General features: G+C 31.7%; 1 protein-coding gene across 2 annotated transcripts in view; it reads right to left on the reverse strand.

Annotated features, from left to right (window-relative positions):
- The window catches only part of LOC113395501 (probable E3 ubiquitin-protein ligase RNF144A), a 135,200-nt gene that overhangs the window by 99,286 nt on the left and 13,115 nt on the right, over positions 1-22,799 (reverse strand). The window contains exon 3 of one of the 2 annotated variants that reach the window (XM_026633091.2): positions 11,407-12,181. In XM_026633091.2, coding sequence (XP_026488876.1) covers positions 11,407-12,141 — 735 coding nt within the window. In that variant the 5' untranslated portion in view covers positions 12,142-12,181. Of the gene's footprint in view, positions 1-4,205; positions 4,422-11,406; positions 12,182-22,799 lie in introns of those variants that run through there. The other variant, XM_064217346.1, reaches the window with a different exon arrangement.

Below are 22,799 nucleotides of genomic sequence, written 5' to 3' on the forward strand. Positions count from 1 at the left end.
ATGATGATTATGATGATGATGATTATGATTATGATGATGATGATTATGATTATGATGGTGATGATTATGATTATGATGATTATGATTATGATGATTATGATTATGATGATGATGATTATGATTATGATGATGATGATTATGATTATGATGGTGATTATTATGATTATGATGATTATGATTATGATGATTATGATTATGATGATGATGATTATGATTATGATGATGATGATTATGATTATGATGATGATGATGATGATTATGATGGTGATGATGATTATGATGATGATGATTATGATGATGATGATTATGATGATGATGATTATGATGATGATGATGATGGTGATGATGATATGAATTTGTACTGGCTAGGTAACATCCACTCATTTTTTAATATAGTGCCCAACAAAAATACCTACTTTTGGTGGTGCATTAACAAAGTAAGAAGTGTCTATGGGCGAATGTAACTTACCACTACGTGGTGTATTTGCCTGTCCACCTTTCTAAAATATACATATTCAAATTTTAAGTCATTCTATTAAAACAGACTAACAATAAAGTATTCTCTTGTCGTGTTAAAAAGGAATATTTAAAAAAATATATTTATGAATTACCGGCGCGCTGCTTTCTTTTTAGGGTTCAGTGGCAGAGAACAATTCATTTAAATGTAGCTAATATCTAAATAGTATAAAACAAAGTCGCTGTCTGTACGCTTAGATCTCTTAAACTACGCAACGTATTTTAATGCGGTGTTCAACAAAAAAACAATTCATTTCGAAGGTTGTATGTATAGACACGTATATTACAGTAGAGAAAAGCCGAGAAAAAAAGAACCACATTTTTTCTTTTTATGTTCATATACAATTAATTATACACCTCATTGTACCCGCGTGAAACCGGGACGGGTGTAGCTATATAATATATTCATACAACTCAAGTGACAGCTATGCGGTCAAACGAAATATCTACTTTAAACATACAATGTCGTCTGGTATGTTCGATTTATAGTAGCAGATAAAAAAACGTGAGGTCATCATAATTCGTAGGCATAAGATAAAGCAGACAATAGTACGTATTATCGAATCGAATTAAAAAAATGTAATACTTTGTTTTATAAAGACCATTAAAACTAATTTAATTTGATTTATTTGATAAACTTTACTATTCAGATTTATCTAATCCTCTTTATCTCCGTCCAATGTAACATTACCGAAATAAATTGTCCGTATGAAAAAACAATAAAATATAAATGTTACTTTACATTTAATTCTATGGAGGACGTACGAATGGAATTATTTCATTCGAATTACTTCAACATTGGTTGATAACCCCTGATGTTCATGGAAAATTTTCAAATATCCTTGACCCTTTTATAACTAATGTTTTTATTTCAACTACGTTTTTTTTTTAAATTTTAAAATTCGAATCAATTAACGCATCAAACTTGTTCAAGAACTCCGCGCAGCGTAACACACGTTTAACGTTACTGCCCCGCCCTCGTGTAATTTTTAGTATACCTACTAGTTTCGTCAGCGGCTTCTCCCGCTTGTTTGTGGGGGCAAGTGTTAGGTACCCACTAACTCTTTTCTGTACGCATGCCAAGTTGTATGAAAAATTTAATGATGATCGATTGTGTTAGTTAAGATGTAAAGGCGTTACAAAAAAACTTACTTTCACATTTATAATATTATATAAGATTCTGTATCGTTTTTTAATAGACAGTCTATCAAAGCAAAAATAATAGTCGAATCGGACTTGTATTCATGGACTTGGATTCTACAACTGACGTGTTCAGAGAAAGAAACTGTCTGTAAACAAAGTATTCTTTATTTTAGTTTCTAGGTGTCGCCTGAGGCTTCGCTCGTGTTTTAGAGAGTTGGTTGTCAGATGTTAGGCAGAAGAAGTAGCCTATGACTTCCTTGAAGTTCAAGCTTGCTTCATACCCAAGTTTCATTAAGCTCGGTTCAGTTGCTTGGCTGTGAAAAAGTAGCACACAGACGGTATCGATATCGTGTATCGATAATTCAATGCTGTATTCGTAACATTTTGATAATCACTTGTGACTGCACTTCACTAAATGTAGCATGTTTGCCTTTATACGTAAAATAAGCAAAAGGGTTATTATATTTGTTTCCTTTTCTCAAATAACTCAAATTTCCAAAACGTGGCCACTTGTCTTGTAGACACCAAAGGGCAAATATTTGCATTGACACTGGTACAGTCAGTAGCATGCACTGCCTTTGGGTTTTTTGTCTTAAATAACGAAATATTACTATCCTGATATATTCCAAATTTTGCAAATTAATTTGTACTAATGCTAATTTTAAACACTTTCAAAACGATTACACAACAGTTCAATGAATCAAATTCTGACATATCTTTACAACATTCAACAAAGAACCAACTTCTACGAAGTCATCAGAGCGCGAAGAAAACAAACTTATAACACCAAGCTTTGCGCAATTAATACATCCTTCCTTGGATATGAGATATTTGCCAAGATCTACAACAACAAATATTACTAAAACTGAGTAGTGAGTTAGTGAGTGAACCAGTACAGCTAAAGGCGCAAGGGATTTTACATGAGACCCTACCGTCTGCGGCTCATTGTAAGAATAAGGTTTTAATATATATTAAAAAGCTAGGAATTAAGAGCCAAGTTGACCAGCTACCAACATGACCAATACGCACATATTGTTCAGCCGTAAGCTGCAATTATTACATTAAGAGAACATTGATTCTTACTCAATAGTTATGTAATATAATTCTTGATGTAATGGTTGGCGTGTAAGACAGTTAACGCCCCCATCACCAATACGGTTACTGGGCTTTTAAAGTTACACTAGCCATCCGGAGTAGGAAGCTGATAGAATAACACTTCCGTGCCTCAAACGTGGTAAACGTCAGTCCTATGTCTGATCAACTAGTCTTCTCAACTAGGAGAAGATGGTAATTTCCGGACCAAAGCAATTCTTAAAACCATTCTATAGTTGTACATTTAATTGTAAGTTATTCCGTTTGAAATGACGTAACAAGAAATGACAAACTCAAACTCGACTCAAACTCAAATTCCTGTATTCAATATAGAAGCATTATACTTACTTATTGATAGTCAAATTAAACATTATCACCGGTTCGGAGGTAGTGTTTAATTTGACTATCATTCACATTGACATTGACAAAGGAAACACCCTGACCTGAGAAGAACCGGCGAAAGAAACTCAGCGGGTCTTTTTTTTTTGTCAATCTAATTAGCTACATATATTGAATATGAATAGAAATAGCCAGACAAACATTACATAAACACTGCATTATTTTTTTTGTAATTAATCATACGTTTAAGAGTCTTAGAATGTGATTTATATTTATATTAATGGAATAGTATTCATAAATAAACATTTTTATAGATATACTAGTACGATGTAGCTTGTTTTTATGCTGAGATGTTTTCAATCCACGTGTCGCTTGTCATTTCTATTCAAATACATTTATATCAGGACGAATTTAAGTTTTTAGTTTTCGATAAAACATCGTTAATCGAATATGTTATCATATAACCTTGCTAGTTGTTCTCGTTTGACATTTGATAAAAGAATCTAGAAAATAATCATAATCACCCCGTCCTTTATTGCGTCATAGTAATGTTTCGTTAGTCTACTTACGAGGCTGGATTTGATCACAAGCTAAGCCATTTAATAGTTAATAGGTCGTATGTTAAAGTAAGGCCGCAATAAATATGCCTATAACTTGTATGAATTAAAGATATATACCTACGTGTACAATAAAATACAATGTGAAAATAAATACCGTAAATGATGTTTTAATTATAGAATTTTCTTAAATATTAAAAGAAAGTACACATAGGAGTAATAATATTTTTAAATAGTACTTAAAAATATCGAGTACAGTCGAGTCGAGTCAGGGTGAGCAGTTAGTGTTATTATAAAAAAAAAAATGTTCTATTAGTAAACAGCTATAGTTGTCAGACATAATTTTACTACGAATTGTTTAAATATTTGGATTTGTTTTAATCTTTGATGCATTTTAGTCACACATCATATGTTTATTGATTTATTTTTATATGTATTTAATATATACCTTATACTTTAAAACATATTTTTAATATCGCTGATTTTAATCATTTTACTATTTTTATAATTGGAATACAAAAATAGCATTAAAAGTCTATTACACAGTAAACATCTCACCCTCGTACGTCGAACGTCGTTCGGCATTATCAAACAGTTCGAATTACAAAAACATATGAGAGAAAAAAAATTAAACTGGCCACTTCACTATTTCGTAACACTACACTAATACGCTTTCACTTTAATAGATAAGTCATATGAAAATCGAAAGTTACTCGACACGCCGGTGGCAACGCGTGCAGCACAGCACACGTCCGCGCATGTCGAATGCGCGTCGTTTAATGTCGTCGACTCGGTGTTGTTTCCCGTCATTTCCTTGATAAGACAAAAAGTAGGAATTGCTAATTGAAGTGCGAACGGAGCGATTCCGTGTCCGTATTCAATGAATAAGTCACTTCCTGAATCTGAGAAGATGTACTCGCTCGCCGGTTGGTAGTTGGTAGCGTTTACTGTGATGCAGTCTTTAGCTCTCGGTTTACTTACAGAGGTAAAGCCAATTTCTAATTATACATTAACATTTATAGGTTATTCACTAATGAAACGAACAGTATTAATTCATTGTATTAAGAGGTCATTAACATAGCAGGTAGATATTAGAGAAAAATACAATATTTTAGTCATTTCAATAATATTAATTTTAAATTCAAAATAATATAGATGTGATTCAATCCCCCATTACAAACTTTCTATTTGACACTCTTAAAGTCACTATTAATTTGATAGAGCTGCTACACGTCGATTGTAACGTAACATGAACATAACAGAGACGCAAATAAAACATTACGCACACGCACAGATGTATTTAAAAACGGAACATAGAATCAACATCAGACGCCAACTGTCAACCATTGTCAAAATTTAAAAAACTAAAATCGGATAGACTTCAGTACCTTAAATTTGCGGACTGTACCAGATTGTACTTACCCACCTATCAAACACGGATACGAATCAACAATTTTGATGTTTAACGGTAGAACAACGGATGCATAGAGCCCTATTATCGGCCTTGAGTTGTAAGTTCTTTTTAATTTTATTTTATAAGATAGTTATACTAAAAAGAAATATTTTCTGGGACACACGGACACATTTGGAACTTACTTTTGCTATATATTATTTATTTAACAAATACAATTAAATAAATGAATAACGTTTGAGAATAACTAAATGACAAGAAAAAGAAATTATTATTAAAAATTCCGTGCAATAACAAAAATAAATATAAATCATGTTATATTAAACCGTTAGAAAGAGCCGGAGAGAAAGAGAAAGAGAGGAGGCATAACGCATTTTCCTTACGTGGCGATATTTGTCAGTTCACTTTATTGTAAGATCTTCGTTCAAAATAATTAATGAACAATAAGGAACTCTTAGGTGATTGAAATGGCTCAAATAACGGAGTTACCAATAAGAAGCGGGTTAAATGCGAGGCAAGTGACCTCAGTAAATTTATCTGTTCGGGAACAATGGTGACTGACCCACATAGAGTTCGTGGGACGAGTACAGCGCTACAGTATCGCATTAACCTTGGTTAATTATAATTAAATTAGTATTCATACCATACACATTACACGCCCAATATCATTAAGCTGTTTCGATTGTATCAAGTACCTGTACAGGTGATTTTAAAAGAATGCTTGATGACTAAGAAATACCGCTAAAGGCTGACGAGTCTAATCGATTTTAAAGATAACTAAAAGTTCACAATGAAATTCATCGTATATATATATATATATATATTAATATAAAAAATAAAAACAGCCTGTATAATATAACTAACCGATAGCGTCTTTTATAAATTTGAAGTAAGTTGAACTACCATTCTCAACAATCATATTAATAAGGAAGATAAAGATTAAGAACGTAATCATTAATATATTATATTATGAGTATATTAGAATAAATCATTACATAATTAAGACCGAAATTGTTAATCCGTTCGACTAAACTATAACCAGTTAGTTATTAGATTACAAATTGATATTTAAAAATACTCGAAAAACCGGAACGAGTTTTAAACATTACATGGTTCCTTTCTAGCAGTGTCTGAAACTCTCTCAATGCAACTTCAGACTCAGTCGTCTATAGTGAATACTTTGAAAATAATTTGTAGTGATTATTATGCTTACGGTACCAACAAATGTAGCGACTGTACAACGTAATCAGTCATTGAAATAACGCGTCACGAGGATGCAGTCAGTCATACAGATGTCAGGTGTACTGTAATGATGCACCCTTTATCCCGAAAGTCGTAATTAAGGGATAATTAAGCATATAAATAACGACACTGCGGTGTACGAGCTTCTCCCAGAACCGAGGATTGCTATTTTTTTATCTTGGACTGACCATCGTTTCAGGAAGAATTCGAATATATATATATATACTCTATTCCAACCATAACGGGAAAAAAGCCAAATAAACAACATTTGACGACAAATTGACGCGATGTCATTGGTCGAGAGCTTGATTAATCTACGATATTTGTTATGGATTTGATTTGACGTCAACGAAACGGTTATCGGAATTTTGGAAGTAAAATTGAAGTTGAAATAAATAGTTAAGTGTAATAGTGTTGTATTATAAATAATGATATATTAATCTTAAACTCTTAGAAGAACACAATATAGCGGAGTCATTAGTAAATCGCAAGAAATACGTAAATCTAAGGTTGTTTATCTTTTTTCCTACTTCCATTGGAATAGGCACTTTAAATGTATTTAATAAAAATGAGGATTTTAGTATGGATGCCAATAATCGTCAAAATAATGTAAAAAAATAAACTGATTTTGCGTAATCTGAAAGCCAGTTTTATAATTTTATCTTGAATTCATATTCAATGCTGTTTCTTAAGATTTAATATTTTATTTAGTATTATAATTAATATACTATACATTGGTGTTAAGATGTTACGACGAAACCGTTAGCATTTAAGTAACTGTTAAACTTATTAATCTATTTTATTATATTTACGTGCTTCTTGCTCCATAATCCATAATAATTGAATGAATCGACTCGATTGCAAAGAGATAGTTTATGAATTGAAGAGTTGACACAGACCACTTTGAATCTCTAATATGTAACCAAGCTAAACAAGAAAAGGCGGTAGTAAATAATTGTATCAATTATATGAGACGTTGAAAATTACGAAACTATACGAATCCTATGAATAATAATATTAAAGTTGAAAGTTTTATTTGAATACGTTAGGAAAGCGAAATATTGCACGCTTCGTTTCTTTTTTGTTTTGGGTGTTTTAGCAACTTGAGACTAATTATGTAATTATCATTTCCGTACTTGTGATAATTCGTTATTTACATTGACATCATTTCTTTGATCGAATTTAAATATTTACGATTAGCGAGCTATACATTAATTATCAATGCAATTTACATGGTCATCGATTTATATTAATTATAGAAGATGATCTAAAATTGACCCCTGTGGAACACCTACTTTTAATAGAAGCAAGAGATTTTAAAAGTGAATTGTTAATAATCTTAAATATGAAGAAAAGATATCTACTCATTTCACGAGTTAATACACAAAATCAAAACCGGTAAGAAATCAAACCATTATAGATCATTAAAATTTCGTCTTTGTTTGCCTTCAATAATATACTCTTGTACTAGAATAGAGTTACAGAACATATTGTTATTCATTATGTGAACAGTTGCTCCACATGTGTCGTGGGTGTCGAATGCCAATTCATTTGTTATCGCTTTTGAATACCGAGGAAAACTTAATATGATTCTACGAAGTTGTAACCATACGTTACCAACAATATTATAATACTTATTCAAATTACTAAACTAAGTACTAAACTATGTATTGATTTTAAACAAGTAGTTTAGTTTCATTTTTATTGTTTACGTCAACGTTTTACATATATTCAATGCACGATAATAGCACGTCGACCAGTAGTCGTTTAAACTAGCAAGAGAAGAGCTTGCTTTTCTCGTGATACGTACATAGACTTCTAATAATTCGCTTACATTTATCGGCAAATTGTCCGTGCGTTAGTTGTTTCAACTCGATAATTTTTAAAAGTACATTTCCAGTCAATCCTGTATAGAATAATTTCCGTTTAAATTAGATTTTAGGATATAGGGTTGCTTTCCGAAATATTCTAACGAAATAGAAATAATGTGACCGTATTCATAATAAAAGATTTAGAGTTCCTCGACATTTAGAATCACTAAAACTGTTGACAAACAATAGAAGCTAGACCAATGATAAAATAAAATAAATAACGCAATGTTTTATTTATATAATTCACAATATTCTCAAGAGTTTCCAGAAGCCCAGAAATATCAACGAAACTTGATTGAAAATATTATTAGACTCCCAGTGATTGAAATTTTGATTGAAAGTTGAAATGATACTATTGGTGTAGAAAAAACTTTGATAAATATCGTAATATTTTGATAATCAAAATCATACGACTATTATTTTTAGATTTCGATTACAATAAAATGTTATTAATACATATTACTCTCGTAATTTATTTATAGCCAATGAATGTCTTAATGTAAGACAATAATGTAAGGCCTCGTTACCTCTAAAGAAGAAAGTTTGGATCCAATTCCATCGCGATTTTCCGTTGCAAGTTTATTAAACAAAGAATTTTGGATTTATGCTTTAGACTTATAAAGATGTTAATTCTGATCGATTGATCAGGACCAATGATATCATGCTCATGCACGCTCTCCGAGGCAAAGCAGAGTAATAAAAAAGTAAAAAAAAACTCAATAACTCTTTACTTGCCCGATCTGGTATTGAAGACTGGAAAATTTATGAGCAAATCAGTTGATATAGGCAGTTATTAAAAAATATTCTCAACAGTTACTTTTTGTTTACTTTTTATACCCATTCTATGTACGATGAAGTCATGGTATAGATTATAAACACATTTTCGTGCCATTACAAAATAATTGTCAAGGTTTTGCGAGAAACATGTGTCAACACTTAAATATTTTATATTTTCTTTTTTACAATTTAATGTCATTTATAAAAATACTGCTCAATACAAGTTCTTCTAAATAGGAACTAAAACGACTTATCAAAGATAAACTCATCGAGGAATTTTAAGTCTCTTCTGGTACATAATTATAATCAATAATTATGAATCATTTAATATGTATGACGGCGCGTTGATAATTTCAGAGGGAGTTTAATTATTAATCAAGTTACCCATTTTTAATGGCGTCCGTGTTGTTTGTATCCAGTTTGATAATTATTATGATTTTTGTGATAACAAATTGTTTATTTATAATGGAATAGTTATGTTAAGAGCGGGTAGTCCCGAATGGGGTATTGTGTCGTAAAACATGCTGACAGCTGATTCATGCAACTCATTGTCGCACGAGGCAGACAACTTCAAACCTATTGGCTCTCAATCCAATGTAATCAACCTAACCGTGTTATATTTCGGGTATTTGTACTGGGAAATTAAATAACAGTGTACCGAACAATTACAACGTATCTTTATTTCTGATATTCCGCCATTATCTTGCCCACCATGGGGAAAACAGTAAAGAACATTTTGAAGGCCCTGCTGATGATCCGACGTGTCCAAATAATAGTTATAATTAATAAAAAGTATTAAAGCAGCTTGATACTTAATTTTTGCTGATTATTGACCCATGTATATATTAGGTATATAATAATATACTCTAAGATTATGTTGGGATAAAACTGTATGACAATATGCTTTTTAAAATATAAACCTCTGTGATTTGCTATGGATTTATTGACTTTAATCAATTAATGTGAATTATTTTAAGTCGTGGTTGAAGGTTTTTTATTTTACCTGTTTTACCTCAGCTATTATGGATCAAATCGAATTGTAATTGATATTTTGATCACTGTTATATCCGGTCTTTCCTCGTCTGATGATACCCTTACATACCAATAATACATTTACGAACGCGAAATTTTATTTTATCACACAATAACACAAAATTCCAACTGACATAGCCCAATACACTTTGGCATTTATTATTAAACTAGCGACCCTGCCCGGCTTCGCACGGGTGCAATGCTGATACTAAATATACTAGAGAACGTCTTACAGTTTTTCATTCATTAGACATCACAAACCGCTATGTCCGTGCGTTTTAAATCTGTAATATCTTCCAAAATATTCATTGTAATTTCAATGCTGTAAATATTAATCTAAATTAAATGGCCAATGTATTTAAGGTACTTAATTTGGATAAAGATTAATGCTACATTGCTTAAAATTGCTTCGAAAATAAGCCATTATTTCTCGTAAAAAATAAAGGATATATACCATCGCCGACTTTTTGAAAACCTTTTAAAGATGTACAATACTGTAGTACACTATCGATCTATCTGGTAGGGTTCATTTGGCCTGCGTTTGCAATGTAAGCGCAAAAGATGTGTTTACTTACGACATCACTTCAGAAACCTGCAAAATTATCAGTATTTCTCTGCTACATTGTGCATGTATTATAAGTATAAACTTTCCTCTTGAATAAACCTATCTATTAAAAAAAACCGCAACAAAATCTGTTGCGTAATTTTAAAGATCTAAGCATACATAGGGACAGACTGCGCTAAGCGACTTTGTTTTATACTATGTAATGATGAATTAATTCAACACCGAAGCAGACATTTTGTAATAAATATAATATATGCCAAACATTTGTATATGTAAACGAGTGTTTATCTCTAATTTGTATAAAATAATAATACAAAACAAGCTTATCAAATAATAAACAAAATATTTAATTCAAATGTAATAACGAATTAACTATATATAATTAGTAAAATACTAATATTTTTATAAATTAAAATCTGATAACGTAACGACGTCTATTCTTAATGAGTTTCTTAATGTTGTTAATATTTATTTTATTATAAATAAATTACAACTTTAAAAATATTTAGATTAAAAAGAAAATTCAGTATCTTGTTTCTGTTGTATGAACGTTTATCTAAATAATTAATTTGATGTTTTATAAAGAATTGGTGGAAACACCTATTGAATTCTTCTGAGAAATGTTATGAGTAAATGCAGATAGAACAAAACGGCCCTTAATTATATGTATATATTTTATATTAGAAAACAAGTAAAACCAACGGGCAGGCGTCTGCCATTTCTCATAACTAAAAGGTTTTATGATACGATCACACATTCTGGTATAAGTTTCATGTATATTCGTTTATTACTTTTTGAGTTAATACCAAAATCGTCTTTTAATTTATTAATATATATATATTAAAGATTATGTTTAATTACCTTATCACTGTCTGTTGGGAGCGTCCCGTAGCCATACCAGCTTCTAGCAGGCCTTAACCTCGGTTCCTCTTTCGGGGATAAGAGACCGCTTCCCCATCGAACTACTCCTTCGGCTACAGCCGCAACTCCTGGGGTTTGGGGACTCCCATTGGGAGATTTTGGCGAGACCCCCTTCTCAGCGACAGGGGGCAAAGTGGGCCTGGCGCACCCTGTTCTCCTCTCGTATATCCTCTTACAGGGCTCATCTATGTCAGTCTCCAGTAAGCCCTTTTTATCCCCACCTCGTTTGACTTCCAAACTCTTTTTACTCTCTTCCTGTCTTTGCATCCATTTGGGATCGGAGTCTCTTCTTTTTGTACTATCGTTCGAGTCTTGTCGGCACAACAATGATTTTTTTAAACTTTCACTGGAATCCTGTTTCACGACCGCTTTTTTGTCCGATTCCTTAGCAGGGAACTTCTTATCATCTTTAGACAGGAGCGCTCTTTTCAAACTGTCCGATGAATCTTGTTTATTGATAAGTTTTCGTGGACATTCCGTGTTGAGAGAGTCGGTTGTTTTGGAAATAAGTAGTTTTGGATAGTCGTATGGTGCATGATCGTTGGACGGAGGGTTTAGTTCGAGAGATCTACGGTTCTTTTTCTTATCGGCTGGAGCGATTTGAGCTTTAACCGGCAGCAGCCGCCGCGGCAGCAGGCTGCGGTGATCAGCGAGAGGCGATTCTGGTCGCAACATGGCTGGCGGCGATGTAACACTGCCGCTGATCAGAACTAGCCTGAAACAAGAAAACACAACAATTATTATTTTAATAAAGACGCAACCAAAACTCCAATATTTATAAAAATAGATACTAGTCTTCAGTTTCTGTTAAACCGCATGTCTTACAGCTTATAATGTTATCTCATCTAAAAAAATAACGTACGACAAAATGTATTAAACCAAAGCGAAGTCGGGATCCTAGCCGCTTACAAATAAAGCTGTATTTGTACATTATTTTTTAAAGCGGAAAGCGCTTTAATACATCGAATTATTTTATTAACCGCTATCTAACAACTTGAGAACATATTCCAGTACAGATTCATATATATAGAGAAATGTGCTTTATCTGTCCGACTAAATATGTCACAACATTATTTACAATCAGTGAATACACAGTTAATAAAATGTTAATTAACAAACACTGTTATATCGATAGCAATAGTAAACAAGACGTGTTTCATCACCCATATTTATATTATTAATAATAATATATTTATTGTGATAAATACGAAAGTTTGTTTGTTCATTCGGGCACGCATAAACGTAACAAGGATGGACGTATTTCTTGTCTAAATAAAGATTACGATTGAGAGAGTGGATAATAATATATATTATTATTGATATTATCAAAATAGTAACATATTAAGTTGATTTCAAAAAAATAGAGCACGGCAAAGTTGCAGTTACAAAAGTACAGTAAGTAACAGCCGTTAAATGAACCACAGTTGGGCTAAGGCATCGCCCCTGTTGAGTAGGTTTAGTATTCCACCAAGGTTGGTTTGTGTGTACAAATGGTAAAATTTCTGATATATTTTCCTCCATCACCAACCACGAGATAAATATACAGCAAGCCAGTGAAAATTCATTGACACTTGTCCGGATTTCAACTAGCAATCTTCACTAAAGATTCACATTTTCCGGCCACTGGGTAACAAGTAATTATTTTCAATACAAAACTATTATTAGAAATATGAATCACGGATAAATCGAGCCTGGAACCAGGTCTTATACACTTAAGTTCTTAAGAATTTTAATTACGTTCTTTGTATCATGATCATACTAAAATACTTCGTTGTTTGAGGATTAATTTCACGGTCCATAGCTCACAGTAAAAACAACAGTCAAAGCGTACCTTCAAAGTTTTGTATTTTAAACAGCAAAACATTTAGCATTGAACAGCTTTATATATTTAAAAAAAAACTATTGTTCACTTTGCCTTTTTTAATAACATTAGGGTAGGGTAGGAAAAGGGGAAAACGGTCACAAGCCCCTTTTAAAAATAGCAGTCTTTAATATCGTAGATGTCCGTTTCGATTTCAAAGTTACTATGAAAGGGCCCTATTCTTTAACTTAAATTGATTTGTCACTCAACTCAGTAGACCAGTAGACTAAAAACGTCACTTTAGTTTGGATAAACGATTTAGTAAGTAAAGATTAACCATTCTTACCGTGGAAGTGCACACCAATAATAGGAACTAATATTATGTGACATAGCATTCCGCGATTAACAAGTTAATCCTGATTATATATCTATAATGATGCTAAAGGTTATCAACTTATTGACGTTAGAATAGTAAACAAGTCAGTCATCTAATAAAAATTCAGTTATCAGATTTATTTTACTAAAAGTAAGTTTATTTAAATATAGAGTTACCATATAAAAAAAATATATCTTTAAACATGATGATGAGATGATTATTATTTTAAAACCAATAGACGACTACTTCGGCCGAATGTATACAACCGATATAAGGTATACTTTATTCAAAACGATAGATAAACCACGTACCAAATGGTTCAAATACCAAGTATTAAATGCAAAAATTACGCATTACCAATGTAAACATAATTAGAATTTTTCATTAAGAAGAGTATGATGAAAATCTACAGATGGACTCAAAAATACTCCAAACACTCGTCATCAAACGCAAGACGAAACGAAGTCTTTGTATTAAAAAAAAAAAACAGACGACATCTGCTTTATTTCACATTCGCGTACTTGTGTATGTGTAACATACGTTACATTAGTGATGACGTCAGACGAGTATTTCGTCTGAAAAGACAAATTACCATTGTTATTAAAATCGAACGTACAAATTGTGTTTTAGTTATATAAAATACTAGCTGTTTTTAAAAACACCCTAGGGTAGAATATCCAGAAACGGTTATATAGATATCTACTTATATTTAATCTATATCCCAAAAATAAAAGTTACATGTTTCTAACTTAAAAATGACGGACTTTCATACAATCTTTCAACCCCTATCTCGCCCGCTTATGGGTATAATTTCCAAAATTCTTTCCTTAGTGGGTGTCTAATCAATAAAACGATCCCACTCACCAACTCAAATTTCATGGCCCTAACCTAAATAGTTTACGCTCGGCGATGATGAATCAGTCAGTCAGGACATGTTATTATATATATGTCGCAGAGTCAGATAATTAAATACTTTGATTGTAATCTCTTAGTTTTGAGATTTCATTCGGGATGGCCAGTGAAGTCAATCACTCTTTGTCACGTTAAAAAAACATAAAATGTCAGTTGTCAAGAAGGAGAAGACAGATGTGGTCGCGGCCAATGAAATATTGTAAAAATCAATATACGATAATCCAGCTATCGATTTGTTGTATTATTTGTGAATATGTATGACGAAGATGATGATCCCGAACCAAACAATATTGCCGGCTCGCCGTTATATATATATTATATGTAGAAGATAGATAGTTCATTCGATTAGGCAATACAAGACCACAGTGGCGTGCATTTGGAGAGGCCTATGTCCAGCAGTGGACGAATGGGGGCTGATGATGATGATGATATTTCACAAAATAAAAAAAATAAAGGTACCATCCGATTGGAACGTAAACTCTACATGGACGAACAGTCAATAAACAAGTAGTTACCCGTGTTAAAATCTTTTAAAAAGTAAGAATCATATACATTTAACATTATACATCCTGTAAAATAAACAATGCAAACTAATTCCATGTTCGTTAACCATTTAAAATAATCTTGTATAAATAATTAATATTTTGTAACGTTAACTTTAAATATGTATATTTAAGTATTTAATTATGACGATCATTTTCGGATTCATGAATTAAGGAAATTTAATTTAAATTCACGACGTAACAACGCGGTCCTTTAATACCGCAAACAAAAACAGGAAATTATCTGAGGGAGGCAAACAAAAAATGAACTAACGCGTCATCGTTTCATTTTGCATACGTGTAAGTCAATGGGAGGAGGAGGGCGCCGAGGACCATAGGATTTTTTTTTTTATGGCATTTGTTGTCGGACGAGCATATAGCCCACCTGATGGTAAGTGGTCACCACCGCCCATAGACAAAGAAATCAATCTTTCAAATCGGAACACAACTATACTGAGTACTGTTATTTGGCGATAGAATATCTGATCAGCTAATAGACTTCCATACATATCATATAAAAACTATAACAATTAATGTTACAGTAATTATTAAATTATCTTTATACTTTATACAAATTTTAGGCACTGTTATTATAGTCCGGAATTATAAGTGTTCTCCTATGATTGCTAGTACATATTTAGTAAATGTAGATGTTAGGCATGTGTTGTATATATAGATATAAAAAGATAGACAAACCTTAGATTCACGTATTTCATGGGATTTGCTAATAACTCAGCTATATTGTGCACAACCAAGAGTTTATGATTAATATATCTTTATTTATAATACAACACTATTACACATATTTCCACTTTAATTTTACTACCAAAATTCCGATAACAGTTTCGTCGACGTTCGAAATGCCATTTTTTCGCAAATCCAGTGATTATCATAGATCGGTAGTTCCCAAACTTATTTTTCTCGTGGACCACCTTGGCATGTGTCCGTAACCACAGTTTGAGAGAAACACTAAAATATGAACTAAATTTAAATTTGTTTAATATTGGTGCTATTTCAGCAATTAAAATCTATGAATTTGTTAGTGATTCTCTCAAACTGATGACGAAAGAAAAAACGAACGAAATTGTACGTAATATCGAATACGCAAGTTAGGTAGGCCCTAAAAAAACTATGCTTACAATTTTCGTGGACCCCCATTAACATCTTAGGGACCACTTGGGGTCCACCTGGAGCACTTTAGAAATCACTGTCATAGATCAATCAAGCTCTCGACCAATGACATCGCGTCAATTAGATGTCAAATGTTGTTTACTTGTCCTGTTATAGTTGGAATAGAGTATATGTTATGTTTCGTACAACTGTTGGAGATTCAGATAAATTAATTAATTATCTACATTTTACAGGTACTGCAAAATTTTCAAAACGAAATTGTTTCCTTTTTAATTCGCTAACGTTTTAATGTGATGTCGTAAATATAATATTATCACATGAACGCCTACCTAAATGTCTCGCAGTCTATTATTAGCAGTGGCGTGCTTAAGTTTTTTGGCTACGGTATGAAAGACAAAAATAAATTGCTTACAAATTACTCTTACTGTAACTGTTACGAAGCATGCAGCGGATGTTTGATTTTCAAGGGAATTTATTCACATTTTTTAAACAAAACTAAATTGTTGATTTAAATTAATAAATGATAAAGCAATTTTGAAATTCCAATCAACGAGCAAGATGACCTTGTAAGTTAAAAAATATTTTAATTATTCTTATCTACTTGTACGTATTATTCTGGTAACGTTACATATTTAATACCAGATTTGTTTTCAACACGAAATTTCATAATGAAGTTTAAAATAATAAGCGTTTAATAAATCCTATAAATAATCCGTACAAAATAATTAAAATATATATATATTTACAGCCTATTTGAATTGAAGAACAAATAAAGATAAAAAAATATATGTATCCATTCCATATTCAAAATCCATTTCTGTTGTATATTACTTATAACTACATATATCTCCATACATGTAGTATATAATATTCGAAATTCGTGAAAGTATATCACTGTTGGGACTAAAGAATGAATCTTTACTCATTTCATTCATTTACATACAAACCACATTCATAATAATTATACCTACATATATGTCGAGCCGACATGACCCAGAAGATAGTAAAAGGGATTCGCTGATTTTTCACGTGTTTCATTAAATCTTTATAATTCCGTCTTTAAAATCTATAACCTGTATATGTCTGAGATCAATGGAGCTAAGATGATTAGTTTACGTTAATCCTAATGAAGATAGTAGGTTCAAACCCGAAGCAAGCAAGCACCACTAAAATTTAATGAGTTTATTTTTTGTTAATAAATTCATCCGCGTAAATAAACCTGTAGTTGTGAAATGACTGTCTGTTAAATGTGTGCACCACCTAAACACATTGGTACATGCTGTGTGGAATAAGCTCTAAGCATTCTAATCAAGCATTAATAACACCGGAAAGATTCAAATCTCCGAATTTTAATTAATAAATTTTCTATTAAATTCAATGGCGCCATCTTTGTGAACTTCTTATACATTAAATAGAGGTAGGACTTTGGCAAACACATTTGAGTAGGTACCACCCACTCATTAGATATTCTACCGCCAAAAAGCAATACTTAGTATTACTATAAGTATTTGAAACGGGACATTTACCATGTTTTTTATTTTTATTTGGTGGACCTCGATATATCGACATTATCTACGAATGACTTGTTCACGAGAACAGTCTCGTGAACAAGACATATAAAAATAAAAAACAATGTAAATATCCCGTTACAAATACTTATAGCAATAAAAATAACCATGTTAATTTAAAATCTAATACTTGGTATTTCTGCGTTACGGTTTGAAGGGTGAGTGAGCCAGTCTAGAGGCATAAGGGAGTTACTAGCATGTAAGGAATGGTTAATATTTCTTATAGCACTAGTGTATATGGCAAATGGTGAACCACATACACTAGTGCTGTAAGAAATATTGTTAATAACATCGAAATAATCACAGATTCTAACAATAGTATTTTTATTGCGGTAGGTTATGGGCCATATTTCTTGACGGAACGTTACAAAGGAGCGGAACGGTAACTATAAATGTCAATCAATATGACATTACAGATAAATCAGGCAATGAATATACGTTATTTAAGTCGGTTGAAACCGCGCAGAACATAAATTCGGCTAAAAAGTTATCTTTATAAATAATAGTAACTTAGATTTAACTTACTTAGTTTTCAGCGCTTTACAATCAACACACGAAGAGTTCAGATACAAATAATGCCATTTCAAAAGTTTTCTCTAACGACTCATGGTAGGCGGTTGGGCCCTTAGAACGAAACGAAAGAACTTTCTATTACTCATAAAGAACCTTACAGTTCACTTTTACAATGAACAATACATATAACTTACATACGAAGTTGGTTTCAGTGGTAGAATCTGTGGCAGTACATGTCCACAATGACCCAAAAAAAAAACAAAAGAATGTATACATTTAAATTTTAGCCACATCATATTGAGTTGATTTGTTACATGGCTAATAAGCCTTGGGAACTGAGATGCTATGCCCTATAACCTGTAGTTACACTGGCTCACTCACTCGTAAAACCAGAACACATAAATACTAAGTGTTGTTGTTAGACGTTAGAATATATAATGAGAGGATTGTACCTCCCAAGAGGGACTTGCAATAAACCATAGCACAAAGTAAAATTGTGAGAGAAAAAAAGATTTACATTAATTATAATATTCTAAAGTCAGCATCGCTACAACTTTGTCGAGACGCCGAGCAAAATAAATAAAAAAAAAATTAGCTCGCTTTTTAAAAATATATATTTATATTATACATCGCGAAAGTTCACACGTATTTATAAATTTAAATTTCGAAGTCTATGGTACCTACTCGTATAATTATTTAAAATCATTTATTCAAACGGTTTTTAATTTCCTGCCATTAAATACACGTAAACCTTTCTGAATACATTTAAGCGAATCGTTTATCCTTTTCGTCTATATATTTATATTTTATCTTTATTAAAATAAATTGAACCAATTTTATAGTAAGCAACGTATGATAATATTATTCGGTTGTAAGTAAAAAAAAATTAAAATCAACCCTATTTTTAATTTAATTAAAACCTTATTATCAAACTTACCTTTTAATAAAAATCCCCACAGATTTTTTTATATGTACGGAATAAGGTTGAAGTTTAATTAAATAAACAATTTTATTAAAAAATAAACTTAAACAAGCACCTTGTCTGTTTACAAACAAGTGAATATGAATCATTAGAGTCCGTCTGAAATATAAATAATTCATCTATTTAGGTCTTTTGTGATTTCGAGATCAAATTTTAACAGATTCTGGATACTTAGAGAATAGATTGTCATCTCAACAGTAAGAAAGGGCGAAACAAATACACTTATCTCACTTGACGATTTCAATTCTATTGATGAATTCGTTTGTAGATAACATCAAAATTTATGAAAACATTAAGATTTAGATATATCTCGTGTTCTAAGATTGACGAAAGATATACGTTCAAAATCGCTTCAACTCAAATCGAATGCATTTGTCTAAGCCCGTCGTGTTGAACTGTAGGCAGACACTATTTACAGTATAAAATGTGTCTTTACTTCCTAGATTTAATATCAATAATCTATGCATCAAAGTGAGTTCACTGATCCTGAAACATGAAAGAATAAGTTACAAACAAAAACGACCAATACATTCTTCAAAGAAACTAAAAACGTATTACAGTAGATTTTATATTCCAGTGATATTTAAACTAAAGTATATATTCGAGCTTCTTTAACGGAGGCAGACAAGCCAGGCAGAAAAATATAACCTATAAGAAGAATAAAAAAGCATTTACTATGCAATCTGCCGCCGACCGCGACATAACGTATCACGTCCCTTGTGCCCGTTAAACTGGCGGCTGGACCTAACTCGTGAAAGTTCCAGAACATAGTTCTGTTTGTTATAGTAATATGCTAATATTGAGCAGCGAAACGACGTAATAGAAAACCTTGATTAATCTTTATTATCTTCCGTATTGGGTATACGTAACATATTATATGCTATGTAACCGGAAAATGTTCTGCATCTTAAAAATCATTGTTGATATCGGCGCACTTCTTGGGTATACCATCGTATAGTTTTATAAAAACAATACGTAGGTATGAAAACTTTTTATATTTTATAGAATTATAAGTATTCCCGTGCGCGCTTTTCTTTGCCCGTTTGTGGTGGCGATCGTATTAATAAAAAATGCATTTGTCCTTCTCCTGAGACTCAAGCATGTTTTATAACAAATTTGATATACCTAATTCGGTTCCGTGGCTCAGTCGTTAAAGCAGACAACGTAACAGACAGACTTTCGCATAATATATTTGGGTACATATGTTTTCAGATAGAACTTCAACATTTCAAAAGGTTATAGTTTCAGACGGATATAACCAACGTATTTAGCCTATAACCGATATGTCAATGTAGTCGGTAAAATTGTTTACCTAGAGATTATCCATACAAAAATGATAACAAGTATAAGATTAGTTTATATATATAATATATTTCTATGGAAAACGTATTAAAGGCTATCGAAATAAATGTCGTATTACTTTTGAGCGTTTACTATCAATAAGAATCGATTTTTCTTTTTTGATCACGGTACATATAGGATACATTTAGTACAAGATATTTAAATAAACTAAAATAACGAAGAATAACTGCAACGCGAAGAGTAGTAGTGTGTTTTATAGCTTGGCCCGATACATACCGTATTATATTTATTTTCGTCGCCTTACATTTATAAATACATGGAGATAGTCTTATTTCACTCGTACAAAGCCGAGATGGGATTTAAGTATTTTATTAAACGTGCCTTTAAATAGCAATCAAGGCCTTTATGAAAAAAAAACACACGCGAACATGATCTTATAAGAAATGTTCATGCCATTCGAATAAAAAATAAAACGTTTGAAAGCAATGTAACTTGAACCTATACGTATATTAAAAATGCGAAAGTAAGAATTTCTTTCCGTATTTTTTTTTTCATCACAACTAAACCGAACCGAACGTTATAAAACTTAACATAGACACACAGAGGCATTTCATTTACTTAAATCATGAGTTTTACAAAAAACAACAAAAAAAGCGGAATGAGTCGCGGGTAACAGAAAAATTTATTAAATAAAAACAAGTCAACTTATTTATAATAAATAACATTTAAGCTATATAATATAATACGTAAAAGAAGACGTTAAATTAAAAACGTTTTAATAAAATACACTTAACAAAATATACTATATTATATATGTATATTAAGCAAAAAGGTCTTATCGCGAACCTATAAAAATAACTTTATATGTTTTTCTCTTCGTTTATGTTTTACAGACGCAAGAAAATCTTACTACGTGTTCATATTCGAAGCAAAAACGGAGCGAAAACATTTTTCTCATTTCCACTAAGATTATACAATGAATATATTACTACGGATCGTGATCCATCACATGGAAAGGAATCAAACAAGTATTCGTCGGTAAATTGAACCTTTTACAATACAAATAGACGTTAAATTATATATTATCGGCGTGAGACGACTGGAGTATAAGTCAGCTAAAAGAATGTGAAGTTTATTTTAATGAAATAATAATTAATTTTACGCAGAACAGCGCCCCTTCGTAAGTGAAAAAATTAATATTACATTTTGAGATAATTTCAATAATCTGCAATATTTATATATCTATAAAGCTGTTAATCGCCTGCTTCTGTCGACATAGGTACATAGTTTTTCTTTAATATAAATAATTAAACAGCACCCATTGCGCAATAATCGACTTTATGATTTTTTAATTAAATTCCGTAAAACAAATTAAGTTCTAACATATAAACGCAATAAGTATCTCATATATAATATAAGTAGATATTATGTACCTCATATTTTTGTCGGGGCGAGGTTTTAGTTGGGTATTCCGGTGCATTTGGTGCTGACTCTCACATAAACCAATACGTGTTACGAAAACACGTTAAAACGTCTTTCCAGCGGAAAACCTTATAACTTCCTACCTTATAAAAAAATACTAAACAAAAATACCTCGTTTTTGCCTCAAAGCTATTGAACAAATTTAATGAAAAATTACTATACCATAGTCAAAGCTTTGTATGTATATTATAAATATATCATAATAACCGTCATAAACGTCTTTCAACGGCATTTATTGGCATTTGAAGACACATGTCACCGATCTTAAATAATCCATTCCATCGAATATTAATTCGCATGTAAAACACAATGGCGCCAAACCGGTGCCATATTTGATGACGTCATATGTCAACAAATCGTTCCGCGCAGTAGAGTTGAATTTCACTCCCCGGGCTAACACGCGCCCACGAGTCGGTCGAGACGTATTTAGATCGGATTAGCCCTAGGTATTATTTTTAAATCAACTCAGTACTCGTACTCGTCTTCTTTACGCTATTTAAAAATACCGTTTCTTATCGGAAGTATTACCATGCCGACTATTCCAATAAATGCAACGATCGAAGGATTTTTTATCTCTATGGGTACTTTAAATGTATGAATTGCTATATTGTATGTTAACGAAAGAGGGAATTTGGGTATCCTTGTAGCTATATCCATTGAAAAACATAAATAAACCTATCGAAATCCTATTAAAAACTATTAAAACATGAATTAAACATTTTCT

Source organism: Vanessa tameamea, chromosome 16, assembly GCF_037043105.1.
Source record: "Vanessa tameamea isolate UH-Manoa-2023 chromosome 16, ilVanTame1 primary haplotype, whole genome shotgun sequence".
Lineage (NCBI taxonomy): Eukaryota > Metazoa > Arthropoda > Insecta > Lepidoptera > Nymphalidae > Vanessa > Vanessa tameamea.